At 43.1% G+C, this 27672-nt stretch overlaps 1 protein-coding gene across 2 annotated transcripts; it reads left to right on the forward strand.

The window, feature by feature from the left end:
• Positions 1-60: 60 nt before the first annotated feature.
• On the forward strand, positions 61-27149 carry LOC123997469 (thromboxane A2 receptor-like). Of its 2 annotated transcripts, none has more exons than XM_046301744.1 (3): positions 61-595; positions 5799-6682; positions 26617-27149. In XM_046301744.1, the coding sequence occupies exons 2-3, from the start codon at positions 5894-5896 to the stop codon at positions 26944-26946; spliced, it is 1119 nt and encodes a 372-aa protein (XP_046157700.1). In that variant the 5' UTR covers positions 61-595; positions 5799-5893; the 3' UTR covers positions 26947-27149. The 2 variants fall into 2 exon arrangements, with proteins under 2 accessions (XP_046157700.1, XP_046157701.1); XM_046301745.1 differs by lacking the exon at positions 26617-27149 and adding an exon at positions 18415-19846.
• The last annotated feature ends 523 nt before the right edge of the window (positions 27150-27672 follow it).

Below are 27672 nucleotides of genomic sequence, written 5' to 3' on the forward strand. Positions count from 1 at the left end.
GGCCTAATTAAACTGATACATTTGGCGATGTTCAACTTAAATTCACTGGTACAACGAATAATACCTTAGCCGTACACCATAGTGATTGCCTCGTAAATTGACCAAAATTATATTTTAGGCTTTGTTAGATACAGATTACCAAGATATAGCCTATGCGAACGGCACTGACTGCCTGACTGCCTGTCTGCCTGCCCTGATCCTCTCTCCCTCGCCTGCTCCTCTTCGCTAGTGTTTGGTCTTCGGTCTGTTGTGTGTAGAATAGCTCAGCCCACTCATTGATTGTCCCTACATTGCAAGACAATAAATTCCTATAGCCTACATTTTATGATTACCGATGCACGGTTCCGACTGTCTGCATCTCTATCTATCGCTAGCTCGCTCTTTCTTTGCTGTGAGATTTGTTTTTGAAATATACAAGGTAAATAGTTTCCTCCGTTGCAAAAAATATTGAATCTTAGGAGTCGAGGAGTCAATTCCGAATCTTGACACCCAGAAATGCGAGTCGGCGGGCAAGGACTCGAGGAATCGATTAGATGAGGTGCCGTCAACTTCGCCTGATGACTTGTGTTTGACAGCGACGCTCTGCTGTGGAAAGGTAGGTTACATGTTACGTTTTTTTAAACCGAAATTAACAGGTCATTGTAGGCTATTCTAGTTCTAGACTATTCAAATATTCACAAACTTATGTCTTTCTAACATATTTACGGAGCCTATGGGCTGTATCTTCTTCCAGTGGACAATACTGTAAGTTGTTTTGCTTGTGCCTAGTCTACATGAAATGGTGTTGTAAACAATTTCACTAAGAAATGATCATGTATTTTTTTAATTGAGTCTACTATAGATGTGTTTTGTTTGCGTATTGCTGTTCGTACAGCCTCGTGATGGAATTGTATTTTCGAATTAATTGTGTCAAGCTGTCCAGCAATCCCAAGTCTAAAACAATAAGGGTAGAACTGGCCATGGGACCATCCCAGCTAGCACATTTGTAACACACGCCATATCATTGCATGACTCCAAATTTACTTTGATATGATGGTTATTCTGAATATTTGGATACAATACAGGATGAAAAATACTGAAAAAAATATACTTTTAGGAAACGTTCTGAATGCGAAGAAAATAACATTATTTTGTCAAGTTTCTTAAATGTGTTGAGAATGTTCCATGGCAAGCAATTCCCAGAACATTGTGGGAAGTATAGTATAGTATGCAAAATAACCATAGGACAACCACGCTCTCACCAAGCTCTAAGAAACTTATGGATCTCAGAACGTTATGCTAGCTGGCATGTATGTTTCCTCAGCCCCATGTTCCCTCAGCTCTACGTTTCCTCAGTATTTCCCTCACGCTATGTTCCCTCAGCCCCATCTTTACTCAGCCTTGTGTTCCCTCAGTTCTATCTTCTAAACCAGGCGTTAGCAAGCCAAATGAGAGGAAAAACAGATTGTAACCCTGTTTAGGAGGGGGGAAAAAATATTTTTCACATCCTTGAGGTACACAGATCTTTTGGTAACTTGATTCACTGTTGCTTGAATCAATAAATAAGGATCATCAATAACAGATCAGATGTATGTTTATTGTAACATCATTTTTGTACTTTGAAAAAAAACTGCTCAGAGAAAGCATTAAACTGTTTTTACTTGAGTAATCTCAGAAAATGCAATTCTGCTGTAATATTGACAAAAGTTCATGGTCATAATGATTGAACATATTCAGCAGGTCCCATACGCTTACATATTCATGGATGCTGAAAATAATCCAGATTTTTCTACCTTATAACAATAAATATTCGTGCCAATCTGATTGAAATTGGTTCTGTGGGTACTGAGTGAAAATTGGGCTGAGGGAATGTAGGGCAGACCCCCAGGTCATGTGACAACGATGCAGTAGGCCCTATAGGCTATTTTAAACTGGTTAGGCTACTGTAAATTGACCACAGCCAGACTTATAAAACTATACATTACCGTAAACGGTTCTCATTTAAACAATTTGAAAGCTCTTACATAAAACTCAAATCTAAATTCACATGACATAAAACTGTTGACTGAACATGGCGCACCTGTTGCCAATTTATTTGTTTTCTTAAAAATAAAACAATTAACCATTATTTAACTAGGCAAGTCAGTTAAGACCACATTCTTATTTACAATGATGGCTTACTTATCCTGCTGCCTATTCTCTAAAACTGTTGAGCATTTGATAGTATTTTCTAGTAGATGTAGAGACCGATTGTTAACACCGATGAGAGGGCATCTGGCAGACAATATCAGATTTCATATTCAAAATGTGATTAACAAACCCAATTTTTGTTATTATGGAAAGATGCTGCTTTCCTAACTACTAGAAATTGCAAGGAAATTGGAGACTGACTACATTAGATGATAGCGCCATGATTAAGCTTTTCCTGACCTCATGATCTTAAAAGGAAAAGCACAATATCGTAATTTAGGCCATTTAGAGGTGGACTGCAACTAAGGCATGCATTAAAAATGGCACAATCCATACATACACTGTTATTCCTGTTGTAATTAATAATTGTTGTAATACTAGTTGTCATCTTTAATTTCCTGTCCTCTCTCTTTTTGGTGCATTTATCCAGTGGTAATCGACTCTCATTAGTTGGAAAACAAAATTGAATGAGTACAGAAATGAGGATTATGATAGTGGCTGAGTGCTTCAGTGTAATTACTCTCGTGACGGTGTAGTCAAATCATGGAGGTAGACAGGGAAGACTGGAGCCTGGTTGCAACATCTCCCTCATAATGCATGCCATTCCTTCAAGGAATACGCAACTCTTTTAATAGGGAAACAATCATGAAATAATAAGACACATCTGAGTCCAATAAAAGTCTCTAGGGCGGTCTCTGCCGCCCCCTGGTGCCAGGAGGAACCATGATAGTTAAAGTGCAGTATAACTGCATTAGACTGCAAATACTGCCTCCAAAATAACCTTTTTTTATTGCAGTGTAACTGTAGATAGAGTGCAGTATAACTGAAGTTCAACTGCAGTACACTCCAGTTATTCTGCAATTACTGCATTCAAAGTATCAGTCAACTGCAGTTTTTGCTTTTTTACTGCAGTTTCAAAACTGCAATCTTTTTTTGTAAGGGGTCTGCTGTTTAAACAGTGTCTGCATGTTAAGATAAGCCAGGTGGCAACAGCCTGATCACTCTGTTTAATAAAAGTGTAAATGTAGCAATCAGGCTGGTTCCACCAGGCTATGGAATTTTTTTCAGTAGTGGGGGGGATTGATACAGTTACATATTTGAATTTAAAATATATATAGCGTCAGCTAGTGGTAGTCGGCTATATGCCTGCCTGTATTTTTCATCCTATAGCTTGTTCTCCATCTTATTTTTAATAGTAAATTGAGACATGTTTTCAGCACTTTTATTTCCATGACTGATCAAAACTAATTTACTTAGTTTTGTTTCTTGTATAATACATTATGTACATGATCTTATACTGGATTAAGCCTACATTTTTGTTAACTGTAATTTCTTTAGTTATGCTCCACCTTTCCCTCCATCTTGGTTCCAATAGTTGATATATTTTTCTAAGAGACATTCAGTTGGATATGCTCTCTACAAGGTTTTGTATATCTTATCATATGAACATCATTTTCTGACTCAAATAAGATTCCCTCAAGGTTGCTCTGATGACCAAAACATTTCAAATCGATATTTTCTGATATGTAACTTAAGTTGCATGTATTTGAAACTATCTACACTGGTCAGTCCAACATTACTTTTTAATTCTGACATTGATTTATTTTACATTTCCTCTTACCAAATCATTTACCTTTTTTGATAATATATAAATATGCCAATGACTGGAATGAATTGCAAAAATCAAGGAAGCTGGAGTCTTATATCTCCCTCTCTAACTTTAAGCATCAGCTGCACATCTATCACTCCAGTATTAATGCTAAATTGTCATTATTTTGCCTCTTATGGTCTATTTATTGCCTAACTCCCTACTCTTCTACATTTCCACACACTGTACATAGATTTATTTTCTTTTGTGTTATTGACTAAGTTTGTTTAAACAAAACAAACTTATAAACTCTGCAAAAAAGAAATGTCCTCTCACTATCAACTGCATTTATTTTCAGCAACTTGCTTGGGCCAAGAAACACGAGCAATGGACATTAAACAGGTGTAAATCTGTCCTTTTGGTCTGACGAGTCAAAATGTAAGATTTTTGGTTCCAACCACCATGTCTTTGTGAGATGCAGAGTAGGTGAACAGATGATCTCCACATGTGGTTCCCACCGTGAAGCATGGAGGAGGACGTGTGATGATGTGCTTTGCTTGTAACACTGTCAATGATAACCAGCATGGCTACCACAGCATTCTGCAGTGACACGCCATCCCACCTGGTTTGCTCTTTGTGGGACTAGCATTTGTTTTTCAACAGGACAATGACCCACCACACCTCCAGCCTGAGTAAGGGTTATTTGACCAAGAAGGCGAGTGATGGAGTGCTGCATCAGATGACCAGGTCTCCACAATCACCTGACCTCAACCCAATTGAGATGGTTTGGGATGAGTTGGACTGCAGAGTGAAGTAAAAGCAGCCATCAAGTGCTCAGCATATGTGGGAACTCCTTCAAGACGGTTGGAAAAGCATTCGAGGTGAAGCTGGTTGAAAGAATTTCAAAAATGTACAAGGCTGTCATCAAGGCAAAGGGTGGCTAATTTGAAGAATCTAATATATATATTAGTACATGATTCCATATGTTATTTCATAGTTTTGATGTCTTCACTATTATTCTGCAATGTAGAAAATATAGAAAAACCCTTGAATGGTGTGTCCAAACTTTTGACTGTACGTTTGAAGAAGGACTACCACTTAAGTACTGTGGTTGTTTTGTAAAGTATAGTGGATGGTGGGGGTCTACTTGGGGTGAGTTGATCCTCTGAGAGACTCAAATGGGATGTGTGTAGGCCCCACGCACACCTCAGAGAAGTGTTTGATGCCCTCCCAGTCACCCCATCCCAATCCCCCAGACAGCCCCTCGCCTTTCTCACCAATAACCACCAATAAATCTTAGTTCTAATAACAAACAAGGAATACTAATGATTCAACATCCTTTCCTAATCTGTCCAGAACTCGTATTCATTTTACAATGGGTTTATAAGACATAAAAAATATATAATTATACATTTAAGTCCTTCTCTCTCTCCCAAACCAAATCCATCCCACTCCACCACCACCTCCCTGTTCTCCCCCCTTTACCCCACCCAAGCCAAGCTTATTCCCACCTCCCACCTTTACTCCCCCTTGCCCCACCCCCAAGCCAAGCTTGTCCCACCCTCCCATCCTTACCCACCCTTGCCCCCCAAGCCAAAACAAATGTTCTCAGGCTCTCTATTGTCTCTCTGCAGTAGACATATAATAAGCAATAAGTTTAGAACATCAAATTGCAATACAATTGCAGTATCGTATCATAAATGCATGTAGAATCTTAAGAATCACAATACATCGTCTCGGCACCTAAGTATCATGATAATATCGTATTGTGAGGTCTCTGGCAATTCCCAGACAGTTTCCATGTTTTTCATCAGAAACTAGATGTTTGAAAGCTGTAAGTAGTTTTTGAGGTCAGTTGAGTGTAATTATTCCAGTTTTAGAATAATTACTCAGCCACAACAATTCAGCCATAACATATTATATAGTCTCTGCTGAATGGAAGTGTACACCGTTTATGATTCTGTCCTCAGGTAAACTGAAATTTCATAAATTTGTCTACACATTTTTGACTAAGCCAAAATTCTGTCTTCTCATTTGTCAGGGTGAAGAAAAAAGACAATGGAAATCTTCAAAATGGACTAGTTCCTCCTTCTCTTCTGAAGTGCGTTGGGAATAGCCAAACCTCCTCCAGCCACCATGAACCACTCTAACGAGTCGACCCCACTGTGCTTTTCCATCAACAGTCCCCCCTTCAACTACACCCACACCATTGCTTCCGCCTACTTCTCATCAGTGTTTAGTGCACTGGGCCTCACCTTCAACCTCATCGCCTTCGTGGTCCTCCTGAAGTCCTTCCTACGCACGCAAAGCAGATCGCGCTCCTCCTTCCTCATCTTCCTCTGCGGCCTGGTGTTTACCGACTTCATGGGCCTCCTGGTCACCGGCTCCATCGTGGTCTCCTTCCACTTCACCCAGTTCAACTGGCGCCTCCTGGACCCACACTGCCACTTCTGCAACTTCATGGGCATGTCTATGGTCTTCTACGGCCTGTGCCCGCTTCTGCTGGGAGCCACCATGGCCATGGAGCGTTTCGTGGGCATCAATCGGCCGTTCGCCCGCTCGACCAGCATGATGACCAAGTCGCGGGCAGTGTCCATAGTGCTGCTGGTATGGGCAGGGGCAGGGTGCATCTCACTGCTGCCCCTGGTTGGTGTTGGGAGCTACCACATGCAGATACCGGGCTCCTGGTGCTTCTTTAAAATTAGCTCAGAGGCAAGCGACATGGCCTTTTGCCTGCTTTTCTCACTGGTAGGGCTGCTGTCCATCGCCGTGTCCTTCCTGCTCAACACAATAAGCGTGGTGACCCTGGTCAAGGTGTGCTGCAGCCAGGACGCTAGGCAGCGGCGCCGTGACTACGAGGTGGAGATGATGGTGCAGCTTATCTGGATCATGATGATCGCTTCCATCTGCTGGTGCCCCCTGCTGGTAAGTGGCAGCCTATGGCACTCTGTCAACACATGCACACACAATAAAAAGTACATACAGGGCCTTCAGAAAGTATTAATATACCTTGATTTATTTAACATTTTGTTTTGTTACAGCCTGAATTCAAAATGAATAAAATTGTTGATTTTTCTCACCCATCTACACACAATACCCCTTAATGACAAAGTGAAAACATGTTTTTAGAAATGTTTGTAAATGAAATACAGATATCTAATTTACATAAGTATTCACACTCCTTTGGCAGCGATTACTGCTGTGAGTACTTCTGGGTAAGGCTCTAAGAGCGTTGCAGACCTGGATTGTTCAATATTTATTCTTTAAAAAATTCTTCAAGCTCTGTTAAATTGGTTGTTGATCATTGCTAGACAGCCGTTTTCAAGTTTTGCTATAGATTTTCAAGCCGACTTAAGTCAAAACTAACTACGCCACTCAGGAACAATCAATGATGTCTTGATAAACAACTCCGGTGTATATTTGGCCTTGTGTTTTAGGTTATTGTCCTGCTGAAAGTTGAATTTGTCAACCCAGTATCTGTTGGAAAACAGACTGAATCAGGTTTTTTTTGTTGGATTTTGCCTCTACTTAGCTCTATTATTTAATTTATTTTTATCCTAGTCCTTATCATTTAGCCTACAAGCATACCCATAACATGATGCAGCCACCACCTTGCTTGAAATTATGAAGAGTGATGTGTCATGTTGGATTTGCCTCAAACATAATGCGTTGTAGTTTTACTTAAGTGACTTATTGCAAACAGATTAATTTTTACAAATATTTTTATTCTATACATGCTTCCTTCTTTCACTCTGTCATGTAGGTTAATATTGTGGAGTAACTACAATGTTGTTGATCCATCCTAAGTTTTCACAGCCATTAAACTCTAACTGTTTTAAAGTCACCATTGGCTCGTGGTTTAATCCCTGAGTGGAATCATTCCTCTCTGGCAACTGAGTTAGTGTCACATCCTGATCTGTTTCACCTGTCTTTGTGCTAGTCTCCACCCCCCTCCAGGTGTTGCCCATCTTCCCCATTGTATTTATACCTGTGTTCTCTGTTTGTCTGTTGCCAGTTCATGTTTATTTGTCAAGCCTACCAGCGGTTTTCCTTTGCGCCTGTCTGTTTCTAGTTCCAGTTTTCTAGTTTTCACCATTCCGCCTGCCCTGAGCCTGCCTGCCGTTTCTGTACCTTGTCACACCACACTGGATTATTGACCTCGAGACTGCCTGCTGTTCTGTACCTTTTGAACTCTGATATGGATTACTGACCTCTGCATGCCATCGACATGTCGTTTTGCCTGCCCCCTCTTCTAGTAATAAACTTGTAGACAATGTCAAAGTAATACATCTGGGTCTTCCCTGAAACGTGATAGCGAGGAAGGACGCCTGTAGCTTTGTAGTGACTGGGTGTATTGATACACAATCCAAAGTGTCATTAATAACTTTACGTGCCCTTCTTTGTGTGGCATTGGTAAACCACCCTGGTCTTTGTGGTTGATCTGTGTTTGACATTCACTGCTCGACTGAGGGACCCTACAGATGATTGTATGTGGTAGTCATTTCAAAACCGTGTTAAACACTATTATTGCACACAGAGTGAGTCCATGCGACTTATGTGACTTGTTAAGCAAATTTGTACTCCTGAACTTTTTTAGGCTTGCCATAACAAAGGCATTGAATACTATTTGACTCCAGACATTTCCACTGTTTTATTTTTATTATTTCTGAAATCATAATTCCACTTTGACTTTATGGGGTATTGTGTGTAGGCCAGTGACAATACATCTCAATTTAATCCATTTTAAATTCAAGCTGTAACACAACAAAATGTGGAAAATGTCAAGGCGTGTGAATACTTTCTGAAGGCACTGTACAGTATATATGCACGTAGGTCAGGCGAACAAGATATCCTCTCAAACACATTTTAATCATCACTCAGTATTTGTGAGAAAGTCAGTATTTGTGAGAAAGTATGTCATTTCTAAGCTGGAATCCTTAGCTGTGAAACTGTCCTGTCCGTTTTTGATATTACTACAACATAGACATAAACAACAAACACCCCCCCCCCCCCCCCGACACCGTTGCACATGATTGCACATGCGATAGTACACACCCTGCGGTTCTATGATCTTTTTTTTACCATGATGCAGGATGCTCCTCCACCCCATTTTCAAAACAAAACAGTAACAAATGTGCCTGGGGAGAATAGTGCGGCTGTTTCACCTGCTGCGGATTTCAAATTGAATGCAATGTACCATCATTGTCTACTGCTACCATCATTTTCTGCTGACTATGACACAAATATTAGTTTCCACAAAGTTTGCTGCTTCTGTGTCTTTAGATATTTTTGTCAAATGTTACTATGGAGGGGGATGGTAGGGGACGCCATGTGCGACTGACGTGTTTTCCATTTGCTCCCGAGGTATTCTTAAAGTTTATGTGAATTCTGCAGCAGCACCGTATTTATTTTCAAAGACGACTTTGCTTCCAAATGTCAGCATGTCGACCAAATATAAGGCCAAAAGCATGACTTTAAGAACCCGGCCTACAAGAACCGCTCTCATCACCGCCCTCTCCTGAGTCTGAGGGCCCGGGGACGCACACTTTTTAACCGGGGGCGCGGCTTGGCCTGGCGGCGCTGAAATGAACATTCTCGAGGCCATCAAACTACTACGCTCTGAGATAGTTGAAATTAAAACACAGGTGGTTGCTACGATTGAGGCCAGAATACAGGAGTTTTCTGATACTTTAAAAGCAGATTTAACCATCCTGCGGAACGAGACTGTGCCAGCAATCACAATACTCAAAACAACAACTGCGTCACACACTACAACGATTGCGGCACTGGAGGCCTCCGCTACTAATGTCTCCGATTTTAACTACATCCCTGGAGGCTGAAGTTAAACGCCTAGCTGCGGATTTGAAAAAGGTGAAGGAGAGCTGCGTGAGTCTAGAGGGATTCTCTCGCCGCAATAATCTGAGACTTGTATCGGTCCCAGAGTCCGCCGAAATGCACCGCGCCACAGATTTTGTTTCGGGGCTGCTGAAGAATGTTCTTGCCTTAGATGAAAAGCCCCTGATTGATCGAGCCCACCGGTCGCTGCGCCCAAAGCCCCGGGATGGGGAGAGGCCCCGTGACAAAATTCTTTGAGTGCACTTTTTTCATGAGAAGATGGAGATCCTCCGACGAGCCTGCAATACCACTCTGAGCTTTCAAGGACAGAGCTTTTCCATCTACCAGGACTATTCCCCCACTGTTTCCAGGAAGCGCGCAGCTTTCAGACAGGCCAAACGAGTACTTCGGGACCATCCAAGTATGGACTGCCATTCCCGGCCCGTTTATGGATATCTCACAAGGGTAAAGACTACACATTTGAATCTCTGGATGAGGCTATGGCTCACATTCAACGTCACATCAAGAAGTCTTGAATATGCTCACAGTTCAGCAACTGTTGCTTGCGTACTGTGGATAGTAAGTAACCCACTTGTGGTACAATTATGCTTAGACATAACAGGCTAGTCTTGTATAGTTGGTGAAACTATTCAGGCTTATTTAAGGTGATCTAATGTTTTGATCGTCTAGTGTGCGTGCCTTATCTCACTCACCTATTTAGTTTGTTTACACATTGTCTCTGTGACTCAAAATATTTTTGGTTATTTGTTTACTGCATCCGTTTGCATTGACCCAGTTAACAGTAAATGTCTCCCGAGGCTACACGGTTTTTGGGGCCTCACTTTAATTTTAAAAGTTTTGAGCGTCATTTATGCCCAGCAAACGTTCAACGTTGTGCACACTTAGTTTTTTGGTATTGGTTGTAAGCTGTCTCAGCTTCAACTAGACTACTATTATAATTACTATTATTTTTGATTGTCTTAATACGATTTTCTTACTTCAAATTAGATTTTTGGCTGAGAGCCTTTATACATTTGATTTATTTTCCCTCTCAATGCCTGTTATAAGACTGGGAATACAGTTATATACATCTACAAGTGGTGCTTTTGTCATTCCGTTTGCACAAGGGATTCGCCTTTTTTTAATTTGAAAAAATACATACAAATCTTTCTTTTTGCTGCTTGATCCACTAACAAAACGCGACTTTAAAGAGCGGGACTGTGGGTTTAGGTTTAAGACCGCACTCTCACAGACATACGGTGTGAAGAGAACATGTTCTATTTAGGCTTGTACCTCGTTTGGGGGTGTATTGTCTGGGAGGGGGTGGGGGGGCAGGTTGAATTGTTCAGTTCTAATGTTGTCATTCTGTCTTAGTTTTTTTTCTGTTTTTTTTTCTGTACTTTTTCCAAACATTTACCACCGTACATTATTACTCTGAGACAAGTTATTCTGGGGGTTTTGGGCGCTCATTGCTTTTCCATTCTATGCTCTAATGACAGGGTTGAATAACGGGAATGCCCAGAGGGGCCAAAATAATACGAGCAAGTACATTTCTTGGAATACCAAAGGGGTTAACAACCCGGTGAAGCGTAAGAGGGTGTTGACACACTTAAAGGGTTTGAATGCAAATATTGCATTTCTACAAGAGACTCACTTGAGGACTGGTGAGCATTTTAGGATGCGTAAGGACTGGGTTGGTCAAGTGTTCCACTCAAACTTTCATAGTAAATCAAGAGGTGCTGCTATTCTGGTTGATAAAGCTACTCCCTTTGTAGCTTCTGAGGTTATTGCTGATTCTAAGGAACGATACGTCATAGTAACAGGTGAACTGTTTTCTACCCCTCTTGTTTTGGCTAGTGTTTATGCCAATTGGGATGACACAAGTTTCATTTCTTCCTTTCTGTCTACTATTCCCAATTTAGATTCTCATTTGTTGATTTTAGGGGGGGATTTCAACTGTAAAAGGTCCCCAGTTCTTGACAAGTCCTCACAAACAAATACAGGCCCATCTAAATGTGCCCTACTTATTCAATCCTTTCTTCAGAAATATGCTATGTTTGAGGCCTGGCGTTTCCTACATCCTACAGATAGACAATATTCCTTTTATTCTCATGTTCCACAAACATACTCCCGGATTGATTACTTCTTTTTGGACAAACTTCTGCCTAACCTTCGGCAGTGTACTTACGAGAGTATTGTTATCTCTGACCATTCACCATTATTGCTTGAACTAGAGTTTCCCCAGCGACCTCCTATGTGTTATCAATGGAGTCTCAACCCCATTTTACTCTCAGATAAGGAGTTTGTCAATTTCATCTCTTCTGAAATCACCTTATTCCTAGAAACTAATTCAACACCAGGTATGTCCTGCTCTACCATATGGGAGTCTCTCAAAGCATACCTACGTGGCCAAATTATTTCTTATACAGCCGGCCAAATTATTTCTTATACAGCCAACCAAAACAGAGTTCGCTCCCAGCGACTTCGGGACCTGAGCGAGTCCATAGCCACACTGGATGAGAAGTATGCTACGGATCCTTCCTCTGATCTGCATAAAGAGCGCTAACTACTCCAATCTGAATTTGATGAGCTTTCTACCAGGCAAGCTGAACAGTTACTCTTGCGAGCTCGATACAAGGCGACAAGGCCAGTAAACTCCTTGCGCATCAGATCTGTAAATCTGAGGCCTCACGTTTAATCCCACAAATAAGGACCCCGTCTGGTGCCACCAAAGTTATACATAAAGAGATCACTGATCAATTTAAACAATTTTACTCTGCTCTATACACCTCTGAATCCCCTCAAGACCCCTTGCTGATTGACTCCTCCTTTAATGGCTTGAATATGCCTTCAATTGATACAGACTCCCATGACTATTTAGAAGAATAATTTACGCTTGAGGAGATTGCAACAGCAGTGTCCGCAATGAAAAGTGGTAAATCACCGGGTCCAGGCAGTTTTCCAACCGAATTTTACAGGACGTTTTCTGGTCTGCTTTGCCCATTCTTGTCTCGACTATTTGCAGAGTGCCTCAATTCTTCAAAGCTACCGCCTAGTCTTTATCAGGCTTCAATTTCATTACTACTAAAGAAAAACAAAGAACCCCTGGAATGTGGATCCTATCGCCCAATCTCGCTTTTAAACTGTGATTACAAAATCCTAGCTAAGCTTTTAGCCATCCATATGGAAGGCTTGCTGCACCAAATAATACACTCTGACCAGACTGGCTTTGTGAGAAATAGGCATTTATTTTTCAATATTAGGCGCCTTATGAATATACTGTACTCCCCAGCGTCGCAGGACCCGGAGGTGGTGGTCTCACTTGATGCCGAAAAAGCATTTGACCGCGTTGAGTGGGATTACCTAACAGCTGCCCTTTATAGATTTGGCTTTGGCCCCAAATTCATTGTGTGGATAAAGATTCTTTATTTTTCCCTCATGGCTTCGGTACGGACTAATAACTTGTCCTCTGACTATTTTCCCTTGCACCGCGGATCCAGACAGAGTTGCCCACTCGCCTCCTTGTTGTTTGCTTTGGCAATCGAGCCTCTCGCCATTGCACTACGCTCTAATGATGCCATTCAAGGCACAATCAGGGCGGGCTGGGAGCAGAAAGTCTCGCTGTATGCTGACGACCTCCTTTTGTTTATCTCCAACCCCGATACCTCATTGCCACGTGCCCTATCTGTTCTTAAAAAGTTTGGATCAATCTCAGGGTACAAGCTGAATCTAGGCAAGAGTGAGCTTTTTCCGGTAAACAAGGCTGCTTTAAAGTGCTCTTTTACAAGTTCTCAATTTAGGGTTGTCCGGGATCAATTCACTTACTTGGGAGTAAAAGTGACACGGAAATATTCAAATTTGTTTCAGGAAAACTTTGTTGCTCTAGCAGACAGATTGTTTCAATCTTTTACTTTTTGGAATTCGCTACCCCTTTCTCTTATCGGAAGGATTAATGTCATTAAAATGAATGTGTTGCCCAAATTTTTATATTTATTTTGATGTTTACCCATTTTTATTCAAATCTTTTTTTATTTCACTGGATCAAACATTCATGCATTTTATTTGGGATGGCAAGGTACCACGTATTGGTAGAAAACATTTACAGAATCCTAGGTCATTGGGGGGTTTAGCTCTACCAAATTTTCAGACATACTACTGGGCTGCAAATTTCAGAGCCATTCTATACTGGCTGCAGACTGATCCTACTGGCCCTAGACCACTCTGGGTCCAGATGGAGTCTGAATCGTGTAAACCTGCAGCACTTTCCTCTGTGCTGTGCTTGTCTCTCCCAGTGTCCCTAGGAAAAAGGTGTGTCAACCCAATTGTAAAGCAGTCTCTTAAAATTTGGAATCAGTTCCGTTTAGCCTTTAACCTCCGAGGCTTTTCTCTATCAGGTCCAATCAATCAGAACATTTTATTTCCTCCATCTTTGAATGATGGGGCTTTTGGCATTTGGCACTCACTAGGCCTCTCCTCGCTAGCCCAATTATTCTTTGATACATTTGCCTCTTTTTCTCAGCTGCAGGAAAAGTTCAATCTCCCCCAATCCCACTTTTTCCGCTATCTCCAGACTAGAAACTTTGTCAGGGCTAACACACCTGGATTTCCCAATAGGCCTGCGAATACAGCTATAGAGAGCATCTTGGAGCTGAACAAGCTTCCTAGGGGCGCAATTTCAGATGTATATGCAATCATTCATGACTTACAGAACCCTTCTTTGGTGCCTTTAAAGACTCGATGGGAAAAGGATTTGGGGGAGGAACTTGGGGAAGACGCCTGGGAATCTGTGCTGCACAGGGTGCACTCATCCTCTTTTAGCACTAGACACAGCCTCATTCAATTCAAGGTGGTTCACCGTATCCACTGGTCGGTCAGGGGCCAAACTTGGAAGAATATTCTCTGATTTTTATCCTACCTGTGTCAGATGTAAAGTGGAACCAGCCACACTGTTGCATATTTATTGTGGCTGTCATAAACTGTCAGGTTTCTGGGAATTAATATTTAAATGTTTCTCTGATATATGACACTGTTATAGATCCGTCTCCCCTTACAGCCCTTTTTGGAGTACTGCCCATGGGTACCCCCCTATCAAGAATCCAGTCGGACACGGTTGCTTATACAACTCTTTTAGCTAGACGGCTAATACTACAGAACTGGAAGATGGCAGCTCCCCCATCTTATAAATATTGGGTGAGGGATGTGTTGTGCTCTCTGAAACTAGAAAAAATCCAATTCAATTCACGTGGGAACACCAAACTGGTTAATGAGGCTTGGGCTCCATTCCTGTCTTACTTTAAACAGTCCATCCTCTGATGGCATTCCAATTAATACTAAAATAAGTCTGACTTAAGGGTTGGAGGAGCCTCTCTCTGTGTTTTTGCTGGGGGGGGCATTAAGGTCCATGTGCTTATGGATTGTGATCCGCAGATGCCTTGTTCATCTTGCTCGGGCAGAGACTGAAGTGTGAGCTTGTTTTTCCCAGTTATGTTTACACTTTGTTCACGCATACATGAATAATCATTTTTTTAATTTATTTTAAAGCATTGTATAAAAAAAAAACCTGTCCAGTGGATGGTCGGTCTGTGGCCATGACTCTCTGTGAGTGGTTGCATTTCTCCACCCTTATCCCTTGACTGTTTACAGGAACAATGGTGAGGTGTTTGCTCTGTCCCTGTACCATAGATTGCCCTTTAACCTCTGTAGCCTTCTGCCTGGTATGTTTAACTTGTCTAAAGTATGGTATCTTTAAAGCTACTTTTTTATTTGTATTTTTTTTGTCTTGTCTATGTGTGTGTGTGTGTGTGTGTAAAACTTAATAAACAGAGTTTTAAAAAAATGTTACTATGGAGTACTGAAGTATAATTACAAGCGTTTCATAAGTGTCAAAGGCTTTTATTGACAATTACATGAAGTTGGTGCAAAGAATCAATATTTGCAGTGTTGACCCTTCTTTTTCAAGACCTCTGCAATCTGCCCTGGCATGCTGTCAACTAACTCCTGGACCACATCCTGACTGATGGCAGCCCATTCTTGCATTATCAATGCTTGGAGTATGTCAGAAGTTGTGGGTTTTTGTTTGTCCACCCGTCTCTTGAGGATTGACAACAAGTTCTCAGTGGGCTTAAGGTCTGGGGAGTTTCCTGGCCATGGACCCAAAATATCCATGTTTTGTTCCCCGAGCCACTGAAAAAGGCATTGTTCGTCACCAAACTGTTCCTGGATGGTTGGGAGAAGTTGTTCTCGGAGGATGTGTTGGTACTATTCTTTATTCATGGCTGTGTTCTTAGGGAAAATTGTGAGTGAGAAGCAACCCCACACATGAATGGTCTCAGGATGCTTTACTGTTGGCATGACACAGGACTGATGGTAGCGCTTACCTTGTCTTCTCCGGTCAAGCTTTTACCGGATGCTCCAAACAATCAGAAAGGGGATTCATCAGAGAAAATGACTACCCCAGTCCTCAGCAGTCCAATCCCTGTACCTTTTGCAGTATATCAGCCTGTCCCTGATGTTTTTCCTGGAGAGAAGTGGCTTCTTTGTTGCCCTTCTTGACACCAGGCCATCTTCCAAAAGTCTTCGCTGTGCGTGCAAATGCACTCACACCTCTGCCTGCTGCCATTCCTGAGCAAGCTCTGTACTGGTGGTGCCCCGATCCCGCAGCTGAATCCACTTTAGGAGACGGTCCTGGCGCTTGCTGGACTCTCTTGGGTGCCCTGAAGCCTTCTTCACAACAATTGAACCGTTCTCCTTGAAGTTCTTGATGATCCGATAAATGGTTGATTTAGGTGCAATCTTAATGGCAGCAATATCCTTGCCTTTTTTTTGCAATGCAATGATGACTGCACGTGTTTCCTTGCAGGTAACCATGTTTCACAGAGAAAGAACAATGATTCCAAGCACCACCCTCCTTTTGAAGCTTCCAGTCTGTTATTTGAACTCAATCAGCATGACGGAGTGATCTCCAGCCTTGTCCTCGTCAACACTCACACTTGCGTTAACGAGAGAATCACTGACATGTCAGCTGGTCCTTTTGTGGCATGGCTGAAATGCAGTGGAAGTGTTTTTTGGGGGGGATTCATTTCATTTGCAAGGCAAAGAGGGACTTTGCAATGAATTTCAATTCATCTGATCACTCTTCATAATATTCTGGAGTATATGCAAATTGCCATCATACAAACTGAGGCAGCAGACTTTGTGAAAATTAATATTAATGTCATTCTCAACTTTTGCCTGTGATTGTACACACAGATCATACATGTAATGTTAGTTAGCGAGCCAGCCATGTAACATCAGCTAGCTAGCTAACAGTAAGCTTCAACTTGCAATGAAAACAACTTTCTGACTAAATTAGAAATGTATAATACAGCCCACTCATTATATTAGCCAATCATGGCTAGCAGGAAGGTTGCAGTCTTTTTATGTGGCTTAACCAACTAGGCTCGTAATTTTAACAGTTTTATTCATATTTACAGATGCCACACAAGTTTGTTATTAAGGCACGGGAAAGTTCACATGTTCGAGAAGGCATTTTTGCCAAAAATACATTTTGATTTAAAAAAAGTTCACGTTCAAATGGCTGTCCTGTGAAGTAGTGACCCGCAGCATACGCCTAGTTTCCTGAAACTGGTCACATGTCTGTCAAATGAGTGGGCTGCTCCAGTTTCAACTGTTCTGCCTTACTATTATTCAACCATGCTGGTCATTTATGAACATTTGAACATCTTGGCCACGTTCTGTTATAATCTCCACCCGGCACAGCCAGAAGAGGACTGGCCACCCCACATATGCTCTCTCTAATTCTCTCTTTCTCTCTCTCTGAGGACCTGAGCCCTAGGACCGTGCCCCAGGACTACCTGACATGATGGCTCCTTGCTGTCCCCAGTCCACCTGACTGTGCTGCTGCTCCAGTTTCAACTGTTCTGCCTTATTATTATTATTATTATTATTATTATTATTATTAGACCATGCTGGTCATTTATGAACATTTGAACATCTTGGTCATGTTCTGTTATAATCTCTACCCGGCACAGCCAGAAGAGGACTGGCCACCCCACATAGCCCGGTTCCTCTCTAGGTTTCTTCCTAGGTTTTGGCCTTTCTAGGGAGTTTTTCCTAGCCACCGTGCTTCTACACCTGCATTGTTTGCTGTTTGGGGTTTTAGGCTGGGTTTCTGTACAGCACTTTGAGATATCAGCTGATGTACGAAGGGCTATATAAATAAAATTTGATTTGATTTGAAGGGTTATTTTAACTTGTTTTGTACACTAGAGGGTAGTGTGTGTGGGTAGCACAGGTGACCAGGAAGGGTTAGCACAGGAGAGCACATACAGTTCTTACCGTATCACAGACGTAGCTTATAGAATGCATCTCTCTGCACCTTTTCTACAGGAATGTGTTTAGGAGCTATTTAAATTTTATATGCGCAATACATGGGAACTTCACCCCAAAACGTTTGGATATCTGATTTTTGCTGTGTTATGGACAGATCTCTCCTGCGCAAGTGGCTTTTCATAGGAAATCGCCACTCCAGCCACCTTCAATCAGATATGTGACCCCTGGGTTTACATCCTGTGCCAGGAGTCAAGACTGAGGCAAAGATTTTTTTTTTTTATAGCACCCCTGTCTTCACTCACCCCACATTGGTTTGGGCTGTTGGGACTGTCCGGACCTCATCTCGAACCTGATCATACAAATGCCTGAATCATTCATGCCACAACCAAAATATGGACTTTTCTTAATTTTCTTGTTTTGTGTTGTTCAATGTTCTTCATTAAACTCATTAACTGCACTTGCTTCCTGACACATCTGCATCTACGTTACAGAATATTGCCTCACAGAATGGAAACGGCAGCCAACCAAGATGTCTCCCAGATGGTCGGCGAACGGGGTACCTACCTCGTCAACACCACGATCAGCTGGCACACCTGGGAACGGAGTTCTTCAACGTCTAGATTCTTCCGCAAGGGAGTCACCCCCAACGAGCGGAGGATCCTCTACCATGAGTTCACCCAGCACCCCAGCCCATTCAGCAGTCTGCCCAGGTCAGCGATGCCCGTTTGTCCCTTCCAGACAAATATGACAGGACTCCATCCAAATGCTGTGCCTTCCTCCACCAGTGCTCCCTCTATTTTGCTCATCAAACGGGAGCTCCCAACACTGAGCGCCTACTCCAACCACGACAGGAGGACCAGACTGCTGCGGAGTATGCCCTCACCTTTCATACTGTGTCCACTAAGTTCTAACCCAAGAGTCACTAAAGCAGAGGGACGGTCCAATGATCATCCGTCTCATGGGGTAGATCAGGGTGTGACTATTCATCTTCACTCTCCAACAAACCTTTCTTAGTACCTATTTCAATAGCTGTCTCTCCCTTGTGTTGTTTCCACAGCTTTATTTGACTCCGGAGCCACGGGGAATTTTATTGACCACGCCCTTGCCTCCTCCCTGAACATCATACCCGCTCTCCTCTCCGTTTTCAGTTCAAGCACTGGATAAACAACTACTGGGATCTGGCACAGTCACACACATCACAGCACTACTCACCATCTCCGTGGGAGTCCAGCACCAAGAAAGCATCACCTTCCTCATTATCCAGGCACCCGTACACAAAGTCGGCCTCCCGTGGCTAAACGCCACGACCCCACCATGTCCTGGCCGAGGATGGAGATTACGGCCTGGGTACCCAGATGCCGGAAGACCTGCTTTTCCTTACCTTGTGTTTCACGTAGATTGAGAATCCTGTGGTTTTCCTCCAGGCTGACATCCCAGAGGTTTACCAGGATCTCTGGGAGGTTTTCTACAAGGCTCACGCCACCTGTCTTCCTCTTTGCCCCTGGGACTGAGCCATCGACCTGCTTACAGACTCTGCGCCTCTGCGCAGCCGCATCTACCCCGTCGGTGGCTGAAACCAAGCCTTTGAAGGAGCACATCCAGGAGGCTCTCCAACAAGATTTCATCCGCCCATCTGACTCCCCTGCATTGGCTGGCTTCTTTTTCGCAGTGGTGTAAAGTCCTTAAGTAAAAGTACTACTTAAGTCAGTTTTTGGGGGTATTTGACAACGTTTACATCACTACATTTCTAAAGAAAATAATGAACTTTTTACTCCATAAATTTTCACTGACACCCAAAAGTAGTCGTTACATTTTGAATGCTTAGCAGGTTAGGAAATGTGGTCTAATTCACATACTTATAAAGAGAACATCCCTACAGCCTCTGATCTGGCGGACCCACTAAACACATGCTTCGTTTGTAAATTATATCAGTGTTGAAGTGTTAAACTAGAAAATGTGGTTGTCTGCTTTGATTAATATAAAGAATATGAAATAATTTCTACTTACTTTTTATCTTAAGTATATTTTAGCTTTTTTACATTTACTTTTACTAGTATATTTAAAAAACAAATAATTTTAAACTTTTACTCAAGTATTTTACTGGGTGAACTTCACTTTTACTTTAGTTATTTTCTATTAAGGTATCTTTACTTTTACTCATTACTTTTTCCACCACTGCATCTTCGTGGTCAAGGATGGGGGTCTTCTTCTGTGTACTGACTACAGAAGTCTCTTCCCCCTCCAGTTGGTTCCGGCCGCCATTAACCTCTTGCTCCTACCTGACACGCAGGCGTCCCATCTAGACATCTGGAAATGCAAATGCGCTACGCTAAATGCTAATAGTACTAGTTAAAACTCAAACGTTCATTAAAATACACATGCAGGGTATTGAATTAAAGCTACACTCGTTGTGAATCCAGGCAACAAGTCAGATTTTTAAAATGCTTTTTGGCGAAAGCATGAGAAGCTATTATCTGATATAGCATGTAACACCCCAAAAGACCCACAGGGGACGTAAACAAAATAATTAGCATAGTCGTCGCTACACAAACCGCACAAATAAAATATAAAACATTCATTACCTTTGACCATCTTCTTTGTTGGCACTCCTAGATGTCCCATAATCACTATTGGGTCTTTTTTTTAATTAAATCTGTCCATACAGCCTAGATATCGATCTATGAAGACTGTGTGATAAACGGAAAAAAATAGCGTCTTATAACGTAACGTCATTTTTTAAATTAAAAAAGTCGACGATAAACTTTCACAAAACACTTCGAAATACTTTTGTAATGCAACTTTAGGTATTAGTACACGTTAATAAGCGACCAAATTGATCACGAGGCGATGTATATTCTTTAGCTGTCCGTCTGGAAATAATGTCCGGGTAAATCTCAACCAAAATATCCGGTCAGAGACCTGAACAAATGTCTTGTCTCTTCTTCGTTTGACCAAGAAACAAAGCCTAGGCAAATGACAAGACTGACATCGTGTGGAAGCTGTAGGTATTGCAATCTCAGCCCCATTTATTGTGGTTCGCCTTTATCAATGGGTTGAAGTGGCGGATGGATATATATTTCCATTTTCAGTGGTCAGATTTTCCTGCGCTTTTCGATGAAACGCACGTTCTGTTATAGTCACAGCCGTGGTTTAACCAGTTTTATAAACGTCTGAGTTTTCTATCCACACATACTAATCATACGCATATGCTATATTCCTGGCATGAGCAGCAGGGCGCTGAAATGTTGCGCGATTTTTAACAGAATGTTCGGAAAAGTAGGGGGTAGGAGTAACAGGTTAAACAGCTGCACGGGGCCCAATTTGTTTTACCAAGCTGGACCTGCGGAGTGCTAACAATTTGATCGGCATCTGAGAGGTATAAGGGCACCAGGTAAAACCCAGATGCAGACACCGATGGTTTGAGTCTTGATATTTATTCAACAATCCAAACGGGGTAGGCAAGAGAATGATCATGGAAAGGCAATGAAGCTTTTGGTCCTGGGCAGATCACTAGGACAGCATGGCCCCCACTCCAACATCAGAAACAAAAAATCAAATCAAATCAAATTTTATTTGTCACATACACATGGTTAGCAGATGTTAATGCGAGTGTAGCGAAATGCTTGTGCTTCTAGTTCCGACAATGCAGTGATAACCAACAAGTAATCTAACTAACAATTCCAAAACTACTGTCTTATACACAGTGTAAGGGGATAAGGAACATGTACATAAGGATATATGAATGAGTGATGGTACAGAGCAGCATACAGTAGATGGTATCGAGTACAGTATATACATATGAGATGAGTGTGTAGACAAAGTAAACAAAGTGGCATAGTTAAAGTGGCTAGTGATACATGTGTTACATAAGGATGCAGTCGATGTTGTAGAGTACAGTATATGCATATGAGATGAATAATGTAGGGTAAGTAACATTATATAAGGTAGCATTGTTTAAAGTGGCTAGTGATATATTTACATCATTTCCCATCAATTTCCATTATTAAAATGGCTGGAGTTGGGTCAGTGTCAATGACAGTGTGTTGGCAGCAGCCACTCGATGTTAGTGGTGGCTATTTAACAGTCTGATGGCCTTGAGATAGAAGCTGTTTTTCAGTCTCTCGGTCCCAGCTTTGATGCACCTGTACTGACCTCGCCTTCTGGATGATAGCGGGGTGAACAGGCAGTGGTTCGGGTGGTTGATGTCCTTGATGATCTTTATGGCCTTCCTGTAACAACGGGTGGTGTAGGTGTCCTGGAGGGCAGGTAGTTTGCCCCCGGTGATGCGTTGTGCAGTCCTCACTACCCTCTGGAGAGCCTTACGGTTGAGGGCGGAGCAGTTGCCGTACCAGGCGGTGATACAGCCCGCCAGGATGCTCTCGATTGTGCATCTGTAGAAGTTTGTGAGTGCTTTTGGTGACAAGCCAAATTTCTTCAGCCTCCTGAGGTTGAATAGGCGCTGCTGCGCCTTCTTCACGACGCTGTCAGTGTGAGTGGACCAATTCAGTTTGTCTGTGATGTGTATGCCGAGGAACTTAAAACTAGCTACCCTCTCCACTACTGTTCCATCGATGTGGATAGGGGGTGTTCCCTCTGCTGTTTCCTGAAGTCCACAATCATCTCCTTAGTTTTGTTGACGTTGAGTGTGAGGTTATTTTCCTGACACCACACTCCAAGGGCCCTCACCTCCTCCCTGTAGGCCGTCTCGTCGTTGTTGGTAATCAAGCCTACCACTGTTGTGTCGTCCGCAAACTTGATGATTGAGTTGGAGGCGTGCGTGGCCACGCAGTCGTGGGTGAACAGGGAGTACAGGAGAGGGCTCAGAACGCACCCTTGTGGGGCCCCCGTGTTGAGGATCAGCGGGGAGGAGATGTTGTTGCCTACCCTCACCACCTGGGGGCGGCCCGTCAGGAAGTCCAGTACCCAGTTGCACAGGGCGGGGTCGAGACCCAGGGTCTCGAGCTTGATGACGAGCTTGGAGGGTACTATGGTGTTGAATGCCGAGCTGTAGTCGATGAACAGCATTCTCACATAGGTATTCCTCTTGTCCAGGTGGGTTAGGGCAGTGTGCAGTGTGGTTGAGATTGCATCGTCTGTGGACCTATTTGGGCGGTAAGCAAATTGGAGTGGGTCTAGGGTGTCAGGTAGGGTGGAGGTGATATGGTCCTTGACTAGTCTCTCAAAGCACTTCATGATGACGGAAGTGAGTGCTACGGGGCGAGTGCTACATCAACCTCTACCACAACACAAATTGACATGACGGATCCGGATGGGTGCTATGGTGAACCAATGCTTCAGGTCGACAAAGGCTCTGTCGACAGCTGGAGACCATGTGAACGGTACATTGGGAGAGGTGAGTGCAGAGAGGGGGGCCGCCAGGTTGCTGTAACCCCGAATGAAACCGCGGTAGAAGTTAATAAAATCCAGGAACGTAGCAACTGCACCCTGGATGTAGGTTGAAGCCAATCCACCACTGCTTTCACCTTTCCAGGATCCATCTGGACATTTCCCAGAAAGGGAGTATCAGGCTCATCCGTTGCCGACGATTCTCGAGGGAGCTCGGGTGGCTTTGGATCGTCTCTAAAAAAAAAACAGCCTTCGGATTCCTTCGAGCCACTGTGGATGAATGAGTGTGACCTAGGCCAGACCTCTTCTCGCTCCTGCGTTCCCTTAGATGTCCATCAAGTCTAATGGTGAGGGCGATGAGGGAATTGAGGTCCACCAGTAATTCCCGAGCATCTAGCTCATCTTTTACCATCTAGGATAATCCGTGAAGAAAGGTATCGAAAAGAGATTCAGGATTCCAGGCACTCTCTGTGCCCAACGTGCGAAAGTCAACAGAGTAGTCTGCCACACTACGGGAGTCTTGAGGTAGTTCAATACGTTTTTGGGCCACCTCTCTCCCGGATACCGGATAATCGAACACCTTCCTCACCTCTGCCATGAAATCCTCCAGATGATGACAAATGTCGGATTGTTGCTGCCAAACTGCCGTAGCCCAGGAGAGCACCCTTCCCGACATTATCGGTCCGAAGGAAACAAAGATGACTTTGGCTCAAAAATAAGAGAGCACTGAGACAGAAAAACCCCAGAAGTACCAGGATCCCCAGAGTAGCGCTCCGGATGTGGTAAGCGTGGTTCTCGGGGAGCTGGAGTAGGCTGTGCAAATTCACCACTAATAGGGAAAAGGTTACTTGGTGGTTGGGGGTTCTCAGAGGTGGCAGGCTGCCTAATAACTAACTCCCTGATTTTGCTCCATAATATCCTTAAACCCTTAGTCGTGGCATTCCGTCAGGGAACGAAGCCCTTCTAAAAGGTCCTGTAGTAACTCTTCATGCCTCCCAATGGTGGCTCCCTGCATGGAGACAGCGTGGCGGAACTGGTCCAAGTCTGCTGGGTCTGTCATGGCCAGTTCGTACTATAAGGGCACAAGGCGAGACCAGCAGAGTGTCTGGGCACAACAAGTACTTGGTGATGCCTTATGGTTTAACCAATGCTCCATCGGTGTTTCAGGCATTTGTGAACGCGGTGTTTCGGGACATGCTTGGGCGCCAGGTGGTCGTGTATATCGATGACATCCTGATCTACTCGAACACCTTGGAGTAGAACATCGGCAACATCCAGGTAGTCCCGGGATGCCTCCTGGAGAACCATTTGTATGTGAAAGCGGAGAAGTGTCAGTTCAATCAGGTCGCTGTCTCCTTCTTGGCATATTGGATCAGCCCGCAATGAGTTGTTATGGAGGAAAGAAAGGTAGATGTGATCAGGTCATGGCCAGACCCAACCACCATAAAGGGACTACAACGGTTTTGGGGGTTTGCCAACTTTTACCGCCGCTTCATCAGGAACTTCAGCTCCATCGCTTCTCCTCTCACCTCTCTCGTCAGAGGTGGTCCTCGAAAGTTGGCGTGGAATCCTGCAGCTGATGAGACCTTCTGCCTGCTGAAGGGGCATTTCACCTCCGCCCCATTGCTGAAACACCCAGACCCTACACTGCCATTCATGCTGGTGTTTTACGGGTACTATTTAATGAATCTGCCAGTTGAGTACTTGTCTGTTTCTCAAAATAGACACTCTTGCTCAGTTGTGCACCAGGGCCTCCCACTTCCCTTTCTATTCTGGTTAGAGCCAGTTTGCGCTGTTCTATGAAGGGAGTAGTACACAGCGTTGTACCAGATCTTCAGTTTTTTGGTAATTTCTCGCATGGAATAGCCTTCAATTCTCAGAATAAGAATAGACTGAATTTCAGAAGAAAATTATTTGTTTCTAGCCTTTTTGAGCCTGTAATTGAACCCACAAATGCTGATGCTCCAGATACTCAACTAGTCTAAAGAAGGCCAGTTGTATTGCTTCTTTAATCAGGACAACAGTTTTCAGCTGTGCTAAAATAATTGCAAAAGGGTTTTCCAATGATCAATTAGCCTTTTTAAACTGATACACTTGGATTAGCTAACACAACATGCCATTGGAACACAGGAGGGATGGTTGCTGATAATGGGCTTCTGTACGCCTATGTAGATATTCCATTAGAAATCAGACGTTTCCAGCTATAAAAGTAATTTACAACATTGACAATGTTTACACTCTTTCTGATCAATTTGATGTTATTTTAATCGGCAAAAGAAATTGCTTTTCTTTCAAAAACAAGGTCATTTCTAAGTGACCCCAAAATTTTGAAACGCAGTGTATATATTTTATTTACAATTACGGCACATGCCCTTGTGCCCCCTATGGGCATGACTCCTTCGACCGCATTGACTCACTGGCTGTTAGCTGCAGTTCTGAGACACTAAGTCACTTTGGGTCTGTTAGTATTTTTGACATACAATTAAAATTCCTACATCTGTATCACTCTTTTGTTGCAAAAAATGTCAACTTGTAGTGTATTCAAGGTTTTAAAAGGATTCTAAAGTTTGTGATTTCCACTTTAAAATGACAGACTTGATTTGCAAAAAATGTATCAACCCATATAAAAAAATGTCCATTATTTGTAGTACACATAATTCCTATGTTCTGTTGCTGCAGGATTATTTTCCTGCTGTAGCAAACCGGCTCAAATTAAGATCCTACAATTGCGTTAGATGCATCTGTAAAATGCAAATTATTTGCTGAACACAAGTGCATATGTTATGCCTGATGAGTCGAGCTTGTTAGCATATCTAGCTGCTCCCAAAAGTGTTGTTGCCCTGGCGCTAATGGGACTAGCAATAAGGCTAGCGGCATGCCTATATGGGAGAATGATTGCTCTGTGGACGCTTGGGCCAGTGCCTCAGAGGCCCGGCCCAAATTAGCCCAGCAATGTACTCCCTGGGTGGACCGAGTCCTGGTCTCAGACATCTGTTTGAGTGTGTATGTATGTATGTGTGTTTGTGAAGGCCGAAGCTGCTGCACTTGTGTGTTCAAATGACTGATGACAACTCTCACTCTTCCTCTCACTTCCTCTGTCCCTCTATCTATTGTTTTTATTTTTCCCCCTTCTCATTGTCTGTCTGTAAATGGTTTGCCTTCTCTCGCCTTATTCTGTCCTTTCCTCTCTATGTATATCCATCTCTCATCCTTTTCTGTCTTTCTCTCTCTGTCCTTCTATTTCTTTCCCTATTACTTTATTTTTCTCTCTCTATTACTTTCTTTTTCTCTCTATCTACCTCGCTCTCCTCCACCCATTCCTCCCTCCTTCCCCTTACACTCCACAGGTGTTTATTACAAAGACTGTGTTTTCGGGGAGCCCACTCCGGATCCACTACCTGCTGCTCTTCATTCGCTTCGCCACCTGGAACCAAATCCTGGACCCCTGGGTGTACATCCTGTTTCGCCGCGCTGTCCTCAAGCGCCTCTACCCCCGCTGGGACTGGTCCCGGGGCTCCATCAGGACCCTGTACCCCTCCTTCGTTGGTACCGTCTGCCGGCTGACCCGTGCCTCCGTGGGCAGCGACCCGCTAGGGGGAGGCGATGGGGGTGTGTCGGTCAAAGAGGAAGGCAAACCCCAGTCGTTTAATGTGAAGGCTCCACCTTCACCGCCTTGAATGGTTCCTGTTGTGCATTGGTGTTTATCTTCGTCGGTGAAGTTGTTGTTATTTCAGAATCAACTTTATTTTACTTGGTGATATAGTGCTGTTAGTGATAGACAACATTTAGAAACAGAATACAGACAAGAGTTTAAAAATAGTTTACATACACTAAGTTTTTGAACGCCTACTCATTCAAGGGTTTTCCTTTATTTGTACAATTTTCCACATTGTAGAATAGTGAAGACATCAAAACTATGAAAAAACACATGGAATCATGTAGTAACCAAAGTGTTAAACAAATCAAAATATATTTTATATTTGAGATTCTTCAAAGTAGTCACGCTTTTCCTTGACAGCTTTGCACAATCTTGGCATTCTCTCTTTTCCAACAGTCTTGAAGGAGTTCCTACATCTGCTGAGCACTTGTTGGCTGCTTTTCCTTCACTCTGCGGTCCGACTCATCCCAAACCCTCTCAATTGGGTTGAGGTCGGGGGATTGTGGAGACCAGGTCATCTGATGCAGCACTCCATCACTTTCCTTCTTGGTAAAATAGTCTTTACACAGCCTGGAGGTGTTCTGTTGAAAAACAAAGTATAGTCCCACTAAGCCCAAACCAGATGGGATGGCATATTGCTGCAGAATGCTGTGGTAGCCATGCTGGTTAAGTGTGCCTTGAATACTAAATAAATCAGTGTCACCAGCAAAGCACCCCCACACCATAACACCTCCTCCATGCTTTA

Source organism: Oncorhynchus gorbuscha, linkage group LG15 (assembly GCF_021184085.1).
Source record: "Oncorhynchus gorbuscha isolate QuinsamMale2020 ecotype Even-year linkage group LG15, OgorEven_v1.0, whole genome shotgun sequence".
Taxonomy (NCBI): Eukaryota; Metazoa; Chordata; class Actinopteri; order Salmoniformes; family Salmonidae; genus Oncorhynchus; species Oncorhynchus gorbuscha.

Excerpts from the sequence above, each read along its gene's own strand:
- LOC123997469 (XM_046301744.1), top strand. The coding sequence starts at position 5,894 with ATGAACCACTCTAACGAGTCGACCCCACTGTGCTTTTCCATCAACAGT. Across the intron at positions 6,683-26,616 it reads TCTGCTGGTGCCCCCTGCTG|GTGTTTATTACAAAGACTGT; the intron begins GTAAGTGGCAGC and ends TACACTCCACAG.